Consider the following 13,119-nt stretch of genomic DNA (forward strand, 5'->3'; position numbering starts at 1 on the left):
GGAATTGGAAATATTTTGTTGAAGCAAAAGTTTCATTGAAGTGACGTTCGTTGTAGCGGGGCTCAACTGTAGTACTAAGGAAACTACCATTACTAAAAAGTACCTAAATGCATTTAAACAGTCAAAGGACACTGAGAACAGGTTGAGGTTGACCTGTATCGATTAATCACCATGTTCTGATCGCATAGAGGGTACTTTCACTGAAAGCAGAGCTGTTACGAGCCAGGAAAGGGCCAAAAAATGAAGTACCTTAGAATCTTGATGATGTGAATCTCACGGTACGTAAAAAGTATTCGTATCATCCAAAACGAACAAGATTCATATCTAGAAACATAGCAAATGCGTTCACTCAGATCTGTTTCCGGCTGTCAGGATTTATCTACAGCCGCACATACCGCACGTCGACAATGTGCAGGCAGCGTTTAGTGCTCGAGTGTGCAGTCACTGCTGTCACGTTCGTATGATTCGTAGTGGCATGGTAGAGTGTTCGGAACACCAGAAATTCTATGCACTGTACGCAGTGCATTTCGGCCAGGGAGTTTGATGAATTCATATCAACCGTGATCATTGATTCTATTGTACAGGTACCACAAGGGACAGCTCGACTGTCTTCACAGGTCAAAGTAAAACCTCAGCTATCTCTGCAAGTAGTCTCAAATGACGTCAAGCTACTGCGGTGGCTCAGTTGTTTTGGCGCTCGGCTGCTGACACGAAAGATGTGGGTTCAATCTCGGCTGCACCAATCGTATTTCAATGGAGGTGAAATCCGGAGGCCCTATGCGATGTCAGTGCAAGTTAAAGAGCCCCAGGTGGTCGAAATTTTCAGAGCCCTTCACTCATAGCCTGATTCGCTTTGGGACGTTGAACCCCCATAAACCGAACCAATCTAGTGATGTCAAGACAGTCTGTAGTGCACAATCCTTGCAGCTAGGCTCAGTGTCCTTTCAACTTTGTTCTGGTGATGCCTCCATGGTTGTTGTTGGGGCTGAGAAAAAAAGTAAAGCTTATTTGAGGTGTGACTGAGCATAGCTGAGGAAGGGCTGTCATTTGCTTGAGGTGCAGCAAGTCTCACTGAGCATGGGCGCAGGCATCTATTCTGTAATGCTGCCATGGAATTATGGAAGAAAAAAAAATAGTAAAGTGGACCACCATGCTTGAAAGAGTTGCCAACAGTAGAATGTCGACAACACAGTCACGGTTGATGCGAATTTTGAGATGATACGAACTTGTAAAGTTCATGATCCAGAGTGCATTGTGTACAGTGTGCAGAGTTTTGGGTGCTTCAAATGCACCGCTACAGATGAGACCGTGCAAGCCGTGACTGCATCCTCAAGAACTAAGCAGTGCCCACACCTTGCCAAAATTCAACCGCTAGTCGTGCAGTATGCACCGTGAGCAGCGAGTCATGGCGCGCTGCAGTAAATAAATCCTGTTGGCTGAAAACATGCCTGCGTGAATGCATTTCCCTTGCTTCTGCATTTGGATTTTGTTCATTTTGGATGATACATATATTTTTTGCAGCCTCATGCAATTATTATCGTCGAGGTTCCACTGTATATGAACTCTTCACAAGCAGCACCCATGCCTTTTTGTTTTCCTTTTTCACGCTTATACATTTGATGGGAGCCACTAAGCCAAGTAAATCTTTAATGAGGCCACAGATGCAAGAGAATGATATACCCACAGCAGTTCATGGCACGTAATTACTGATTTAAACCAGCTTTTTTTTTTTTTGCACGCTCACTTTATGTTGTAGCTTCTGAACATTTAGCGACTCCGCGAGATCACATAAATGCGCTGACCTAGTAAGATCGTGGCTGTGAGACTAATATCCATGCATAACATTGGCAGCGCAGCTAAATAGGCTGCTAAAAATTTGTCATGTCAGTTTTGAGGAATATCAAAACTCACATTCTTGACTGCAGCAGTGGCCTGGTTGCTTGATCATCTGCCTCGCATTTGTAAGTTGCAGGGTTCGATCCCCAGTGCTGCCGGGTACCCACCGGTCATTCAGTGGGTACAAGCTTTTCCCTGCCTGGTGCTCGGCTTCTTTAGGGTGAAATGCCTGCGAAATGGTCCTGGACCCCACCTATAGTAGAAGAAAAATTTTTGTGCTATGGCACTCTTCGGCCACAGTTTCCATCCCTTGCGCCATAAAAATTCATCATCATTCACTCAAAACTCGCATTCTTGGCATATCAGTTTTGATGTACCTAGGTCTCAGTTTTGGACAGCCCCTCCACTATTACCTTATCATTACTTGAATGTAACGCGACTGCGAATGTAATGCGAGGGGTGACTTTACATGCTTCCCAGCGGGAAGAAATAAAACCACGAATGTAACACGAGGCTTAAGGACGCAAAACAAGGTACCTTTAATAGGCATCGTGGCCAACATGTTTACTCATCTTCCTCGCTTTCGGAGGCTGAGTTCTCAGAAACGGAGTCCTGCTTTTCGCTATCGAAGTCTCCCTGTAACTTCTGCCGCCTCGATGTTGTTCGCCACAGAGAGAATCGATTCCTCTTCATGAACGTTTGGGCCCACCCATGAGATGCTCTTAACTTCCCATTTCCCGAGCAACTTCTCTAGATTTCCAACGGATCAGCTCGACACTGACCCCCATGAGACCTTTGCACTGCTCAATTACAAAGTCTGCCACTTTTTTTCCAGCTCGACGTGATGGCCATGGCGAGGCCCACGAAATCCTTTGTGGTCGGGCTCACATTTAAAAAGCCCCTCCTGCTGCAGTCGCCATCTGCGGATGGTTGACTCGTTTAGGTCAAGTCTTCGAGCTGCCCCAGAATTCCCGACCTCTTTAGCTAGCAGGATTGCTTTTCTCTTAAAGCATGCGTTATACTGAGCACGACACGTTGCTTCGTGTGCACTTCATCAATACACCGCGAGCGACGCCACAAGAACACGACGCGACGATGCATTGAGCGCGAGGTCGCAACGAACACAAAAAAATGACAGAGAACAACGCTTTGACTGGATGGATGAGGATTTGGCTTCCTTGGTACCCATGTTTCCAGCATAAGATAGCAAAACTGCGGACACCAAAACCAGGCCGATTGCTTTGAAATGGCTGCACCGCGGCACTGCTTTGGGCCAATCGGAGTGCGGTATTTGATTAAAACGCAAGGGTAGACTTTAAGGAGAAAAAATCCTTGAAAAAACTCGCGTTACATTCGAGTAAATAGGCAATATCCTTGTCAGAAGGGGCTATTAGGGGTTTTTGAACAAATACTATACCATATTTGAGCACTGCTAACAAAATCGAGTTTATTAGAACAGTTTTATGAATGAGTGCAAAATTTGTTTTGGTGCTTGGGCACTGCCATTATCGTTGCATCACCACGATGAAATCCCAGGCATGCCGGTGGTTTATGTTGCCACTGCTCCCTATGAGTGGCTGCACTTAGGAGCAAATAAGCGAACAGAGGCGTTCAACTGGATCCCATTGTTAAGTGACAGGCATCAAAATTGAGGAGGCATTTCTCGAGGCTTGACAAGGACCCCTGGCTCCATGGCTAACAATCGCCGAGTGAATTCCACTGTATAACATTTCCTGTTGTTGAGCTAACGAAGTTGACTAAAGGCTGTTTCCCTTGTAGGAATTATCTTCACTTGATAGAGGTATTCCACCAACATTTATGAAAAGCCACGTTTCTTTTGTTGTGCTTTTCAACTCTCTTAGGTATTATTTGCACCTAGGAACAGACCTTTTTCTTTACTTTTATGATCACATTGCTCTCAGACTGAAGTTTCCTGACAAGTTCCCTTTAGTCACATTAGTTCCGAGTTCCCTTTTTTTTTCCTGTTGCATGTGAGAAACAAAAAGGCAGCAAGCTTTGAAAATGCAGCCCTGGTTATTAAGGTTCACTTTTAATGTAGTGCTTTAATAATTAGCGTTTGATCTGGTTGGACAGCAAAGAGAAGCATTAAAAAAGTTATCAATGCTGATCTTGCTAAACTTCAGTCAGCATTTGCAGGCAGACTGCTCTCCGACCATCGTTGTTAGTTTGGTTTGTCACAGTTCAGCAGGAAAGTCGAGCGCTGCATTTTCAAAGCCTCAGTGGATGTTTATTCTTTGTATTCGTTTTATGCTTTCTTTGCCATGTCTTGCTGTCTGTTGCTTTTTCTCCTGGATGGCAGAGTGGGGTAGACAGGAGTGTTGACTCGAGAGACCTGCAATGGAATACTACAAGCTGCTAACAAATTGCTACATGTTTGGCTTTTTTTTTTGCGCTTACTCATTTGCTCATCCCCTTGCATAATATAATACACGCCTTTTTTCTTTACCTCTCAGAGGCTGTTTTTATGGTGATAGCTGTTAAAGCAGCATAGTATCTGGAAAAGGCAGTGGCAAGGTTATCCATAGAGGAAAAAAGAGAGGAAAAGCACAGTAGCAGCTGGGCACTTGGATTGATTGCACTTAGTGTTTACATGATGCAGTTATGAAAAAGGAACGGCACAGTAGCACTTGGGCACTTCAGATTGGTCACCCATAGGGCTTATATGATGAGGAAATTATGAAAACGTGAAAAGCACAGTAGGAGTCAGGCTCTTAACCTGGGTCATAGTGTTTAGGTGATGAAGATATGAATAAGGAAAGGCACAGCATTCACGCACTTGAGCTTGATCATGCTTAATGTTTGGATCGTGTAGTTATGAAAAAGGAATAATAATAATAGTTAGTTTTGGGGGGAAGGAAATGGCACAGTATATGAACGGATAAAGTAGGGAGTGAAAGAAGAAAGGAAGAAAGGTGCCGCAGTGGAGGGCTCCAGAATAATTTCGACCACCTGGGGATCTTTAACATGCACTGACATTGCACCTTGAGGGGCACCTTGGTGTTTTGCCTCCATAAAAACGCAGCCGCCGCGGTCGGGTTCGAACTCAGGATCAGTGGTCGAGCGCCCTAACCACTGAGCCACCACGTTTTATAAACCACAGGGGGTTTATTAAAACCCAGCTCTAGAGCCTGACTCCTGCTGTGCCTTTCCTGTTTTCATAATTTCCTCATCATCTAAACCCTACATGTGACCATTGTGAAGTGCCAAAGGGCTACTTTGCCTTTCCTTTTTCATAACTACAGGATCCAAACATTAAGCATGATCAAGCTCAAGTGCCTGAATGCTGTGCCTTTATGAAAAGCTCCGTTGCACTTAGCATTGCAATAAGCATTATCATTTGCAGGACATTTCTAGTGATCATCCACAGTTTTTTGCAGAAATGCTGCCATTTACAAGGTCACGTTGGAAAAAATCACTGAGGTACAGGCTTGCAAGTGCAAATAATTAATTTAGGCGTTGTTAGAAATTGGTACTTGTTAAGAACAATACACAGGTTGTTTGGCCTCATCTCTGTGTAAGAAACCTGAGGTTGCAAATTGGTGCTTGTAAATTGTAAAAAGGGTTACTCGTGCCGCGTGGCCACATCGCGCCAGAAGAAAGCAGAGCATGCTGCATTGAACTGAAGCAGAATGTAAATCAGTGGAAGTGTGAGGGAAGTGCTGGAAGCCAACAGAATCCAACAAAAGTTCCTGGAATCTGAAGGAACCCAGACCTTACAGAACGTAATGCACGCCAACTACTACCGCAGAACTCTCACACTTCACAATACCGTCTCTATGAGAAGGTTATTAAAGAGCGAGCTGGAGATGCATTGTTGACGGGGAGATGACACTAGTAAGAAAAAAAGAACCCCAGAGTGATTTAACTAGCACGAAAATGATTTATTTGGCGCATCCAAAGAGCTTTGGTTCACTGGCATGTCTGCCATAAAAAAATTGGCACATTTTGTCATGGTGGTAGTGTGGCCAGCACGCCTGTCTATCTCACCCCAGGTACTGAATGTTAAATTGCACTGCTGCTTTACACCGTTTGTGCATGCTCTCTCTCTTCTCACTTCTTTGCAGAATTTTGCCTGAGATAAGAGCTGTGAAACTGCAGCTCCTCCCCCCCCCTGCTTGTTTCTGCCTCTTGGGGGTTTTCTTTTTTTTTTGCCTTCCTGCCATTCTCCTTGCACACTGTTGCCTTCTTCCTTCCTGCTTGTTTCTACCTCTCCTTGCAACCCTGGCATCGGGGAGAGCACCACCGAAACAAATAAAATTCCTTCCTTTCAAAGTTGAGTCTCTTACCCGTTTTTGTCTTTGTGCCAGTCTTTCTCTTTTTGTCCTTTTCATGAAGTGCATGCATGTGTACTTCCTTGTCTTTCGTGTTCTTTAGCCTAATGCTCTGCTCTGTTTTTCAGCTAATTTACATTAGAATCTCAACGATATAAACCTCAAGCAGTCGCAAAAAATGTTCAAATGATCTGAAATTTGGATCATCCAAAAAAAAGAGCTTGTTATGGAGCGCGGAAAATGCATTCACGTAGTTGTTTTCGGCTGAAGGGATTTATTTACAGCCATATGCCACCTTGGGGTGCGCTCCATGCAACTATAGACCGTTTACTGCACGCGGTTCTTCCGTTTGAGACGAGATGGCGCCACAGGTGCGCTAGGAACGCGATGCGATTATGTGCCTCGTAAGTCGCCCCCATGTACACCTCGATGCAGCAGTGGAAATATCGCGGGTGGCTGCCGAATGTTTTTTTTTCTGTGAATATGTGGAAAGGCCGAAGAAATAAGTACAGCGTTGTGGATTGCAAGAATTGCGAGAGAGAGTTAAAGGTGCGGGATACGATCGTTTGCGATCATCACGGAACCGAACTGCACAAGGACGTACTGTCCCTGTCGCACCCATTCGGCATGCACCCTTTCCGAACAGGTGAACACAGCAAACACGTTCACCAGTGCTAGATAGCCATAATAGGAAGAAAGTTTTCGATCTTTTAAAATCTGCGTTGGTAGTATGAGTAAGCTGTTCCGCCACCGAAACTGTCACTTAGTGCTTTCAGATGCTGTGCAGTTGCATCTGCATGTGTAGAGAGGCCCGGTTGCTTGTAAATTAAGGCGTGCGGCCATTAGTAGAGGAGCATCGAGGACGAATTAGGAATAAAAATAGAAAATAAAGTTGACTTACGCTCCTCATACCGCTACTGCAGATTATGCCGTGCACAGTCGCGCGAGCGGACAGCGCTTACCGTCAGTCCGTGTTTTACATGACGTCTTGGTGCTACTGTTGAACTTCCGTCCGAGTAGTACGGTTTTCGTGGACCATATTCGGAATGAAGCATTTGCGTTACGGCTGGTGTGCTGGGTGGTTGTCACTTCCTCGCGGTCCATGCGAGACAGTCACTAAAAGTGACTCCACAGGCCAGCGCTCAAGAGTGAAGCTGGTTACTTTCCACCAATGAAACCTCGAGCATTTTCATGTCCGCATATCGAGCGTAGAGCATACCACAATTTTATATGTGAGGCTGGCATAATTGTGAACTTCGTGTAGTATTAACGCGTTTCCATGCACGCGTTTTAACAATAATATCGCAGAATCTGTTGGAACGCACGCCAGCTCGTGAAGACTTCTTTATGCATGGTACTGCTACCATGACAGTATATATTTGTGTGGCTATTTTTGTCGCCTTTCTGTGTTTAACAAACCTGTAAAAAATATTTCAGGTTTCCTAAGCACCGCTAACAGGTTGAAAACAAATGCGTACAACGTGCATGTGAGGGTTTAGAGCAGTGTCTGCATGCATGTACACAACACGGCGACCTGCACTGCCGCAGGAGCATTAAACCTTGCCATTTTAGATCATAACAATAAAAAACATTCAGCAAACTCTTCAGCGGACGCAAAGACAAGCATTCAGGCGATCCATCCCTTGGCTCTTCTAACCTTCACTTGAAGGGCTTCTAAGTTACATGCATTGTCATGACCAGTCCAAAGTAAAACAGCGCGGAAAAAACACAAGGACGGAACAAACACGACGACACAGCGCTCGTGTCGTCGTGTTTGTTCCGTCCTTGTGTTTTTTCCGTGCTGTTTTACCATGGATAACAGTAACCAACTTGCTCAGCTTTCCGTACTACCAGTCCAAAGAATGCTAGAATTACGTGTTTGTGGTTGCAATAATTTGCAAGCGAACTAGCTGCATTATGGAAACACAAAAATGGATAACTGGCCCCAAGAAACGTACTGGAAATGGTAACGCTGCACATTCACTGCAGCAGTGGAGCAAGAATATAGCTAGCTATACAGCTCAGGAATCTGCTTTAAAAGGACACTGAATATAACCCCATCCAATTTTCCTGCTCAGTAAAAATCAGTCTTATGGCTTTTTTTCTGAGTTTGTTGTTTGTCCAGAAGTAAAAGGTGCTCACATTGAGGAGAAAACTGCATGTTGAATGGAACTTTCTTTTTTTTTTCTTGCTCCTCTGTTTATTCATGCTCGTGGTGTCAAAACCGAAATGGACTCCACAATCTCCATTTGGATGTGAATGGCAGTATCTCGACACCATCGCAGTTTGCTTGTGAAAACATCTGGTGGCACTGACTGGTGTCTCTGTCGACAGAATGCAGCAAACTGTTTATACAGGCCAACTTCAGTTTGTATTATTGTCAATTTAACCAATGTGCCAAACTTGTGTAAAGAAGTGGAGGCCATTGCCCTAGATACAAGAGCCATGGCATAAGCCTTTGCGTTGAGGACTGCTTCCAATCTTTGTGAGGCAGAGTGGGGAATGTGGATATATATATGTATATATATAGAGAGAGAGATATGGCAGAAGCCTTTGCCCCGCAGTGTGCATTGTCAGGCTTATGACGATTATTATTTGGAAGTTTATTATTGAAGCCCTCAAATGTAAACGAGCTCAGACAAACGTAGCTGCCAAATTTCTATCGCTGTGGCATCATTCTTGGGAATATGGCCCAGCAGTTTTACATGGTGCCATCAACCCAAGTCCACAACAGTTTTGCGGCATTAGGTTTTCTGTAGGCAATTTCTTTTAGACATGCTGCTACAAATCTGGTGCACTGTAAAATTACCGCATTTACTCTAATGTAACGCAAGGGGTGACTTTACATGCTGCCAGCGGGAAAAAATAAAACCACGAATGTAACGTGAGGCTTAAGGACGCAAAACAAAGTACCTTTAATAGGCATCGTGGCCAACATGTTTTTTCAGCTAGTATTCGATCTGTGGATTATAGCAGGCATGTCTCCTCATGTATCTATGCTTTTGATTGGGGGCTGCCGCGGTGGCTGAGTGGTTATGGCGCTCGGCTGCCGGCCCGAAAGACGCGGGTTCGATCCCGGCCGCGGCGGTCTAATTTCGATGGAGGCGAAATTCTAGAGGCCCGTGTACTGTGCGATGTCAGTGCACGTTAAAGAACCCCAGGTGGTCGAAATTTCCGGAGCCCTTCACTACGGCGTCTCTCATAGCCTTAGTTGCTTTGGGACGTTAAACCCCTATAAACCAAACCATATTCCTCGCTTTCGGAGGCTGAGTTCTCGGAAGCGGAGTCCTCCTTTTCGCTATCGAAGTCTCCCTGTAACTTTTGCCGTATCGATGTTGTTCGCCGTAAAGAGAATCCATTCCTCTTCATGAACGTTTGGGCCACCCACGAGATGCTCTGAACTTCCCATCTCCCGAGCAACGTCTCTAACTTTCCAACGAATCAGCTAGACACTGACCCCCATGAGACGGTTGCGCTGCTCGATAATAAAGTCCGCCACTTTTTTCTCCAGCTCGACGTGATGGCCGTGGCAAGGCCCACGAAATCCTTTGCGGTTAGGCTCACTTTTAAAAAGCCCCTCCCGCTGCAGGCGCCATTCGTGGATGGTTGGCTCATTGAGGTCAAGTCTTCGAGGTGCTGCTGAATTCCCAGCCTCTTCAGCTAACAGGATCGCTTTTCTCTTAAAACATGCGTCGTAGTGAGCACGACGCGTTGCCATCGTGTACACTGAATCAATACACCGCGAGCAACACCAGAAGAACACGACGCGTTGAGCATGAGGTCGCAATGAACACACAAAAAAACAAATTAGAGAACAACGCTTTGACTTTAGATGGATGAGGATTTGGCTTCTGTGATGCCCATGTTACCAGCATAAGATCGCAAAACTGTGGATACCGAAACCAAGCTAATTGCTTTGAAATGGCTGCACCGCGGCACTGCTTTAGGCCAATCGAAGTGCGGTATTCGAGTATAACACGAGGGTAGACTTTAAACGAAAAAAATCTGGAAAGAAACTCTCGTTACATTTGAGTAAATACTGTAGTAGGGTGCACTATACAGTTAAACAGACCCGCAGTCTGCATATGTTCTTCAAGCATTCCTTTAACTTTGGCAAATTGTCTCACTACCACATACTCAATAGTTATTGGGGAGTTATCTTCATGTGATCTTGAAGGCTTTGCTTTTTTCCTCATAGTGATATATCTCATTCTCATTTATGATTCCGAACTTTTTTGCTGTAACAACCAGTTTCAGTTTACTAAGCTTCATCTTCTCTTCCTCAGGGCAGTCTACCACAAAAATCAACTGAAACATTTTTGACAGTGTGTGAACATTTTGTGTAATGGCTTAGCATTGCATAAGAAAAGGCTTTCTCTATATAATGGTTTTGTTAATATGTTATTTTACAAATTTGGGTTGGCCTCTGCATGTAGCACCCATTTTGTTGATTTGCTTGTACATTTTATTCTAAATAAACTTGAGTCCATGGCAGTTCCAGACTTGTCAACTGCAAATTGATGAGCAAACTGCCATGTGTGCTGTCACTAGGAAGGCATAACATCTGCTACCTTTCTGGTATTCCTTCTTGTAGTCGGCGTGTCACCCATTTGAGAGCAGATGGCAGTACTGTACTGGTCCTTTTTTTTTTGTGTGTGTGTGCGTGTGAAAAAATGCTCATTACAACTTAGTTATACCAACATATAACTGCATTTGTGCTGGTTTGGGTGATTCAGACAAGTATAGTGACTTATATTGGTTGCCTTCATCGGTTGCTGTGCAGAGCCTTCCCATTACTTGTGGTCCTGACGGTGTGCCAGTCTCCAGTGAAGAGGAGAGGTTTATCCAGGAGCTCCTCCTCACAGAACAGATGGGGAACCTCGAAATGTCCGAGTAAGTGTCAACTTCACCCATCATTGTGTCTTGACGGAGCGTGCCTTAACTGCTGGAGTGTAACTGAGCTGTACTCTCTTCGTAGCCTGTTTTTAAATTAATATTTTAAGCAACAAGTTTATGTACTGCCCTCACGTTGACGTTGACAGGGCAATAGTCATGGATAGCCATAGATTTAACACAACTGACAGTCCAGACCTTTTTAAAGCACATGTATGTATTCAGAACTATTGTTTTCTTGTAGGTCAGTTATTCGCATAGATATATGATTGGTGTTTAGGCAGAAACATAGGAAACAAGCTGCCTTTAGGGAACATATCACTGACAGATTGCTGTACACATTTAAGAAAACAATTTTTGACAGCAGTTTCTGTTATGCCAGTAGTTATTAACAATTTTAGAGGACCTTCTTTTTATCGTTCTAGGTGCATTTTTATGGCCTGATATGAAGCAAAATTTTTAAAAACTCAAAGCATAAATCACAAGTGTGCCTCGAGCACTTCACTGTTGATTTGAAGCCAATCCAGAACTGGCAATATGAAAAAGAAAAATTTTTTTATTGCATCTTTTTTTTTTTTGCTTTCACACAATGAGATTGGTCAAATGAGAATTAATGCTATAAGGAAGTTAGATATGCATTATTCACAAACAGCCTTTGTGAAACACCTATAGTTGCTATACAAGATCCACTGGAAGGGAGCAGCTGATTAGTGCAGTAAAACTTATGTACTAGAATTCTCTTAATTTTTTTGTTAAATGCTCCTTTGCAGTGGAAGCGGTTACACCAACAACTGCTGTAATGACGACATGGACGATGAAATTGCGGCAGCCTACGAAGAATTCCTCAAGCAGTCGGGACAGTGAAGCTCTCTCCATCTCGGCAAGGGAGGGGACCAGAGGGGGTTGGCCGAGAAGTGCGAAGATGGGGAAGTGCAGGACAGTGCCCAGTGTTTTCTTAAGTGCTTTTTTTTTCTCCTTATGTTTGTGTGAATCGGGGCGGGGGGGGGGACAGTGTTGTGCCACTTTGTGCTTTACCTTTTTTTGTAAGTAGGCCGGGTTTGGCCTCTTCCAGTTACCTCAAGTTTATTTTATTTCTGTTCACCTTACTTTTCCTCTCTTTATGTCACCATGGGCCACGTCACTGGTGTCATGACACAGTTCAGGCCATTTGAATGAAATGCAACGGCAACCTTGTACATTCTTGATGCACAAAGTGCTGATTTTTGGATGAGGACTCTCCATTGATTAATAAACACAAGTCATTTTGCAGTATGCCTGTGGTTACTTGTGTTTGCATGTTTTGCATCGAGAACATTTCCAATGAACATTAAAACTCCCATGGACGTCCAGGGGAGTTCCATCGCTTATTGGGTTGTTCCAAAAAATGTTTGATCAATGCATGGCACACTCCTTGTCTCCTTCAACCATAGTTTGAGTGATGGGACTGTGCATGTGAGAATGAACACTTTAAGCAAGTTTTATCTGCCAGTATGAACTGATGTCTATGTCCTTTGCAAGAAAGCATCCTTTTGTGGTACAGAACAGTATGAGCAGTGGTCTGCTTTTTGGTAAGTGATTCAGGCATTTCAGCTAATGTCATTGACTCTGAATAGCTGTTCGTTGTTGACAAGTGCCTTTAACAAATGGGACGCCAGTACCATGCATTTGCTGCAAATGGGCTAAAGGTTGGTTAGCTATAATGTGGTAGACTAATTGTGATCTGAAGAGGTACCCTAAGGAAATAGTGGAATAGCGGGGTGCAAGTGCGCATGCGCAGAATAACACGAGGGGCGTCATTGTCCAGCGCCTGCGCACCGCTGTTCCCCTAACAGATACGGTCTCCCTATCCTAAAGGTTTCTAATCTTATTGACCTACCACAGAATTTCTGGTAGAACATTACAACACTTGTCATCGCGATTGTTCGCTGTGCCTGGCGCGCCATGCAAAAGTCGGGGGCGCTGCAAGGCGCAGCTGGTTTGAGTGACAGCCAGCCATGAGGCGGGGCCCGAAAATGCGGCTGCTTCCCGCTCGCGCCTTCGCTGGGCGTGTGCTGCACGGCATAGTGGTCGCCTAGAAACAGCAGGGGCTTTTGGACGA

At 44.5% G+C, this 13,119-nt stretch overlaps 1 protein-coding gene across 4 annotated transcripts in view; it reads left to right on the forward strand.

Moving 5' to 3' along the window:
- Positions 1 to 12,293, forward strand: part of LOC144110454 (polyadenylate-binding protein-interacting protein 1-like) — a 29,392-nt gene extending 17,099 nt beyond the window's left edge. For 3 of the 4 annotated variants that reach the window (XM_077643355.1, XM_077643352.1, XM_077643353.1), the window contains exons 9-10: positions 10,912 to 11,021; positions 11,792 to 12,293. In XM_077643355.1, coding sequence (XP_077499481.1) covers positions 10,912 to 11,021; positions 11,792 to 11,885 — 204 coding nt within the window. In that variant the 3' untranslated portion in view covers positions 11,886 to 12,293. Of the gene's footprint in view, positions 1 to 5,921; positions 6,014 to 10,911; positions 11,022 to 11,791 lie in introns of those variants that run through there. The other variant, XM_077643356.1, reaches the window with a different exon arrangement.
- The last annotated feature ends 826 nt before the right edge of the window (positions 12,294 to 13,119 follow it).

The sequence above is a fragment of the Amblyomma americanum genome, chromosome 11, assembly GCF_052857255.1.
Source record: "Amblyomma americanum isolate KBUSLIRL-KWMA chromosome 11, ASM5285725v1, whole genome shotgun sequence".
NCBI classification, from domain to species: domain Eukaryota; kingdom Metazoa; phylum Arthropoda; class Arachnida; order Ixodida; family Ixodidae; genus Amblyomma; species Amblyomma americanum.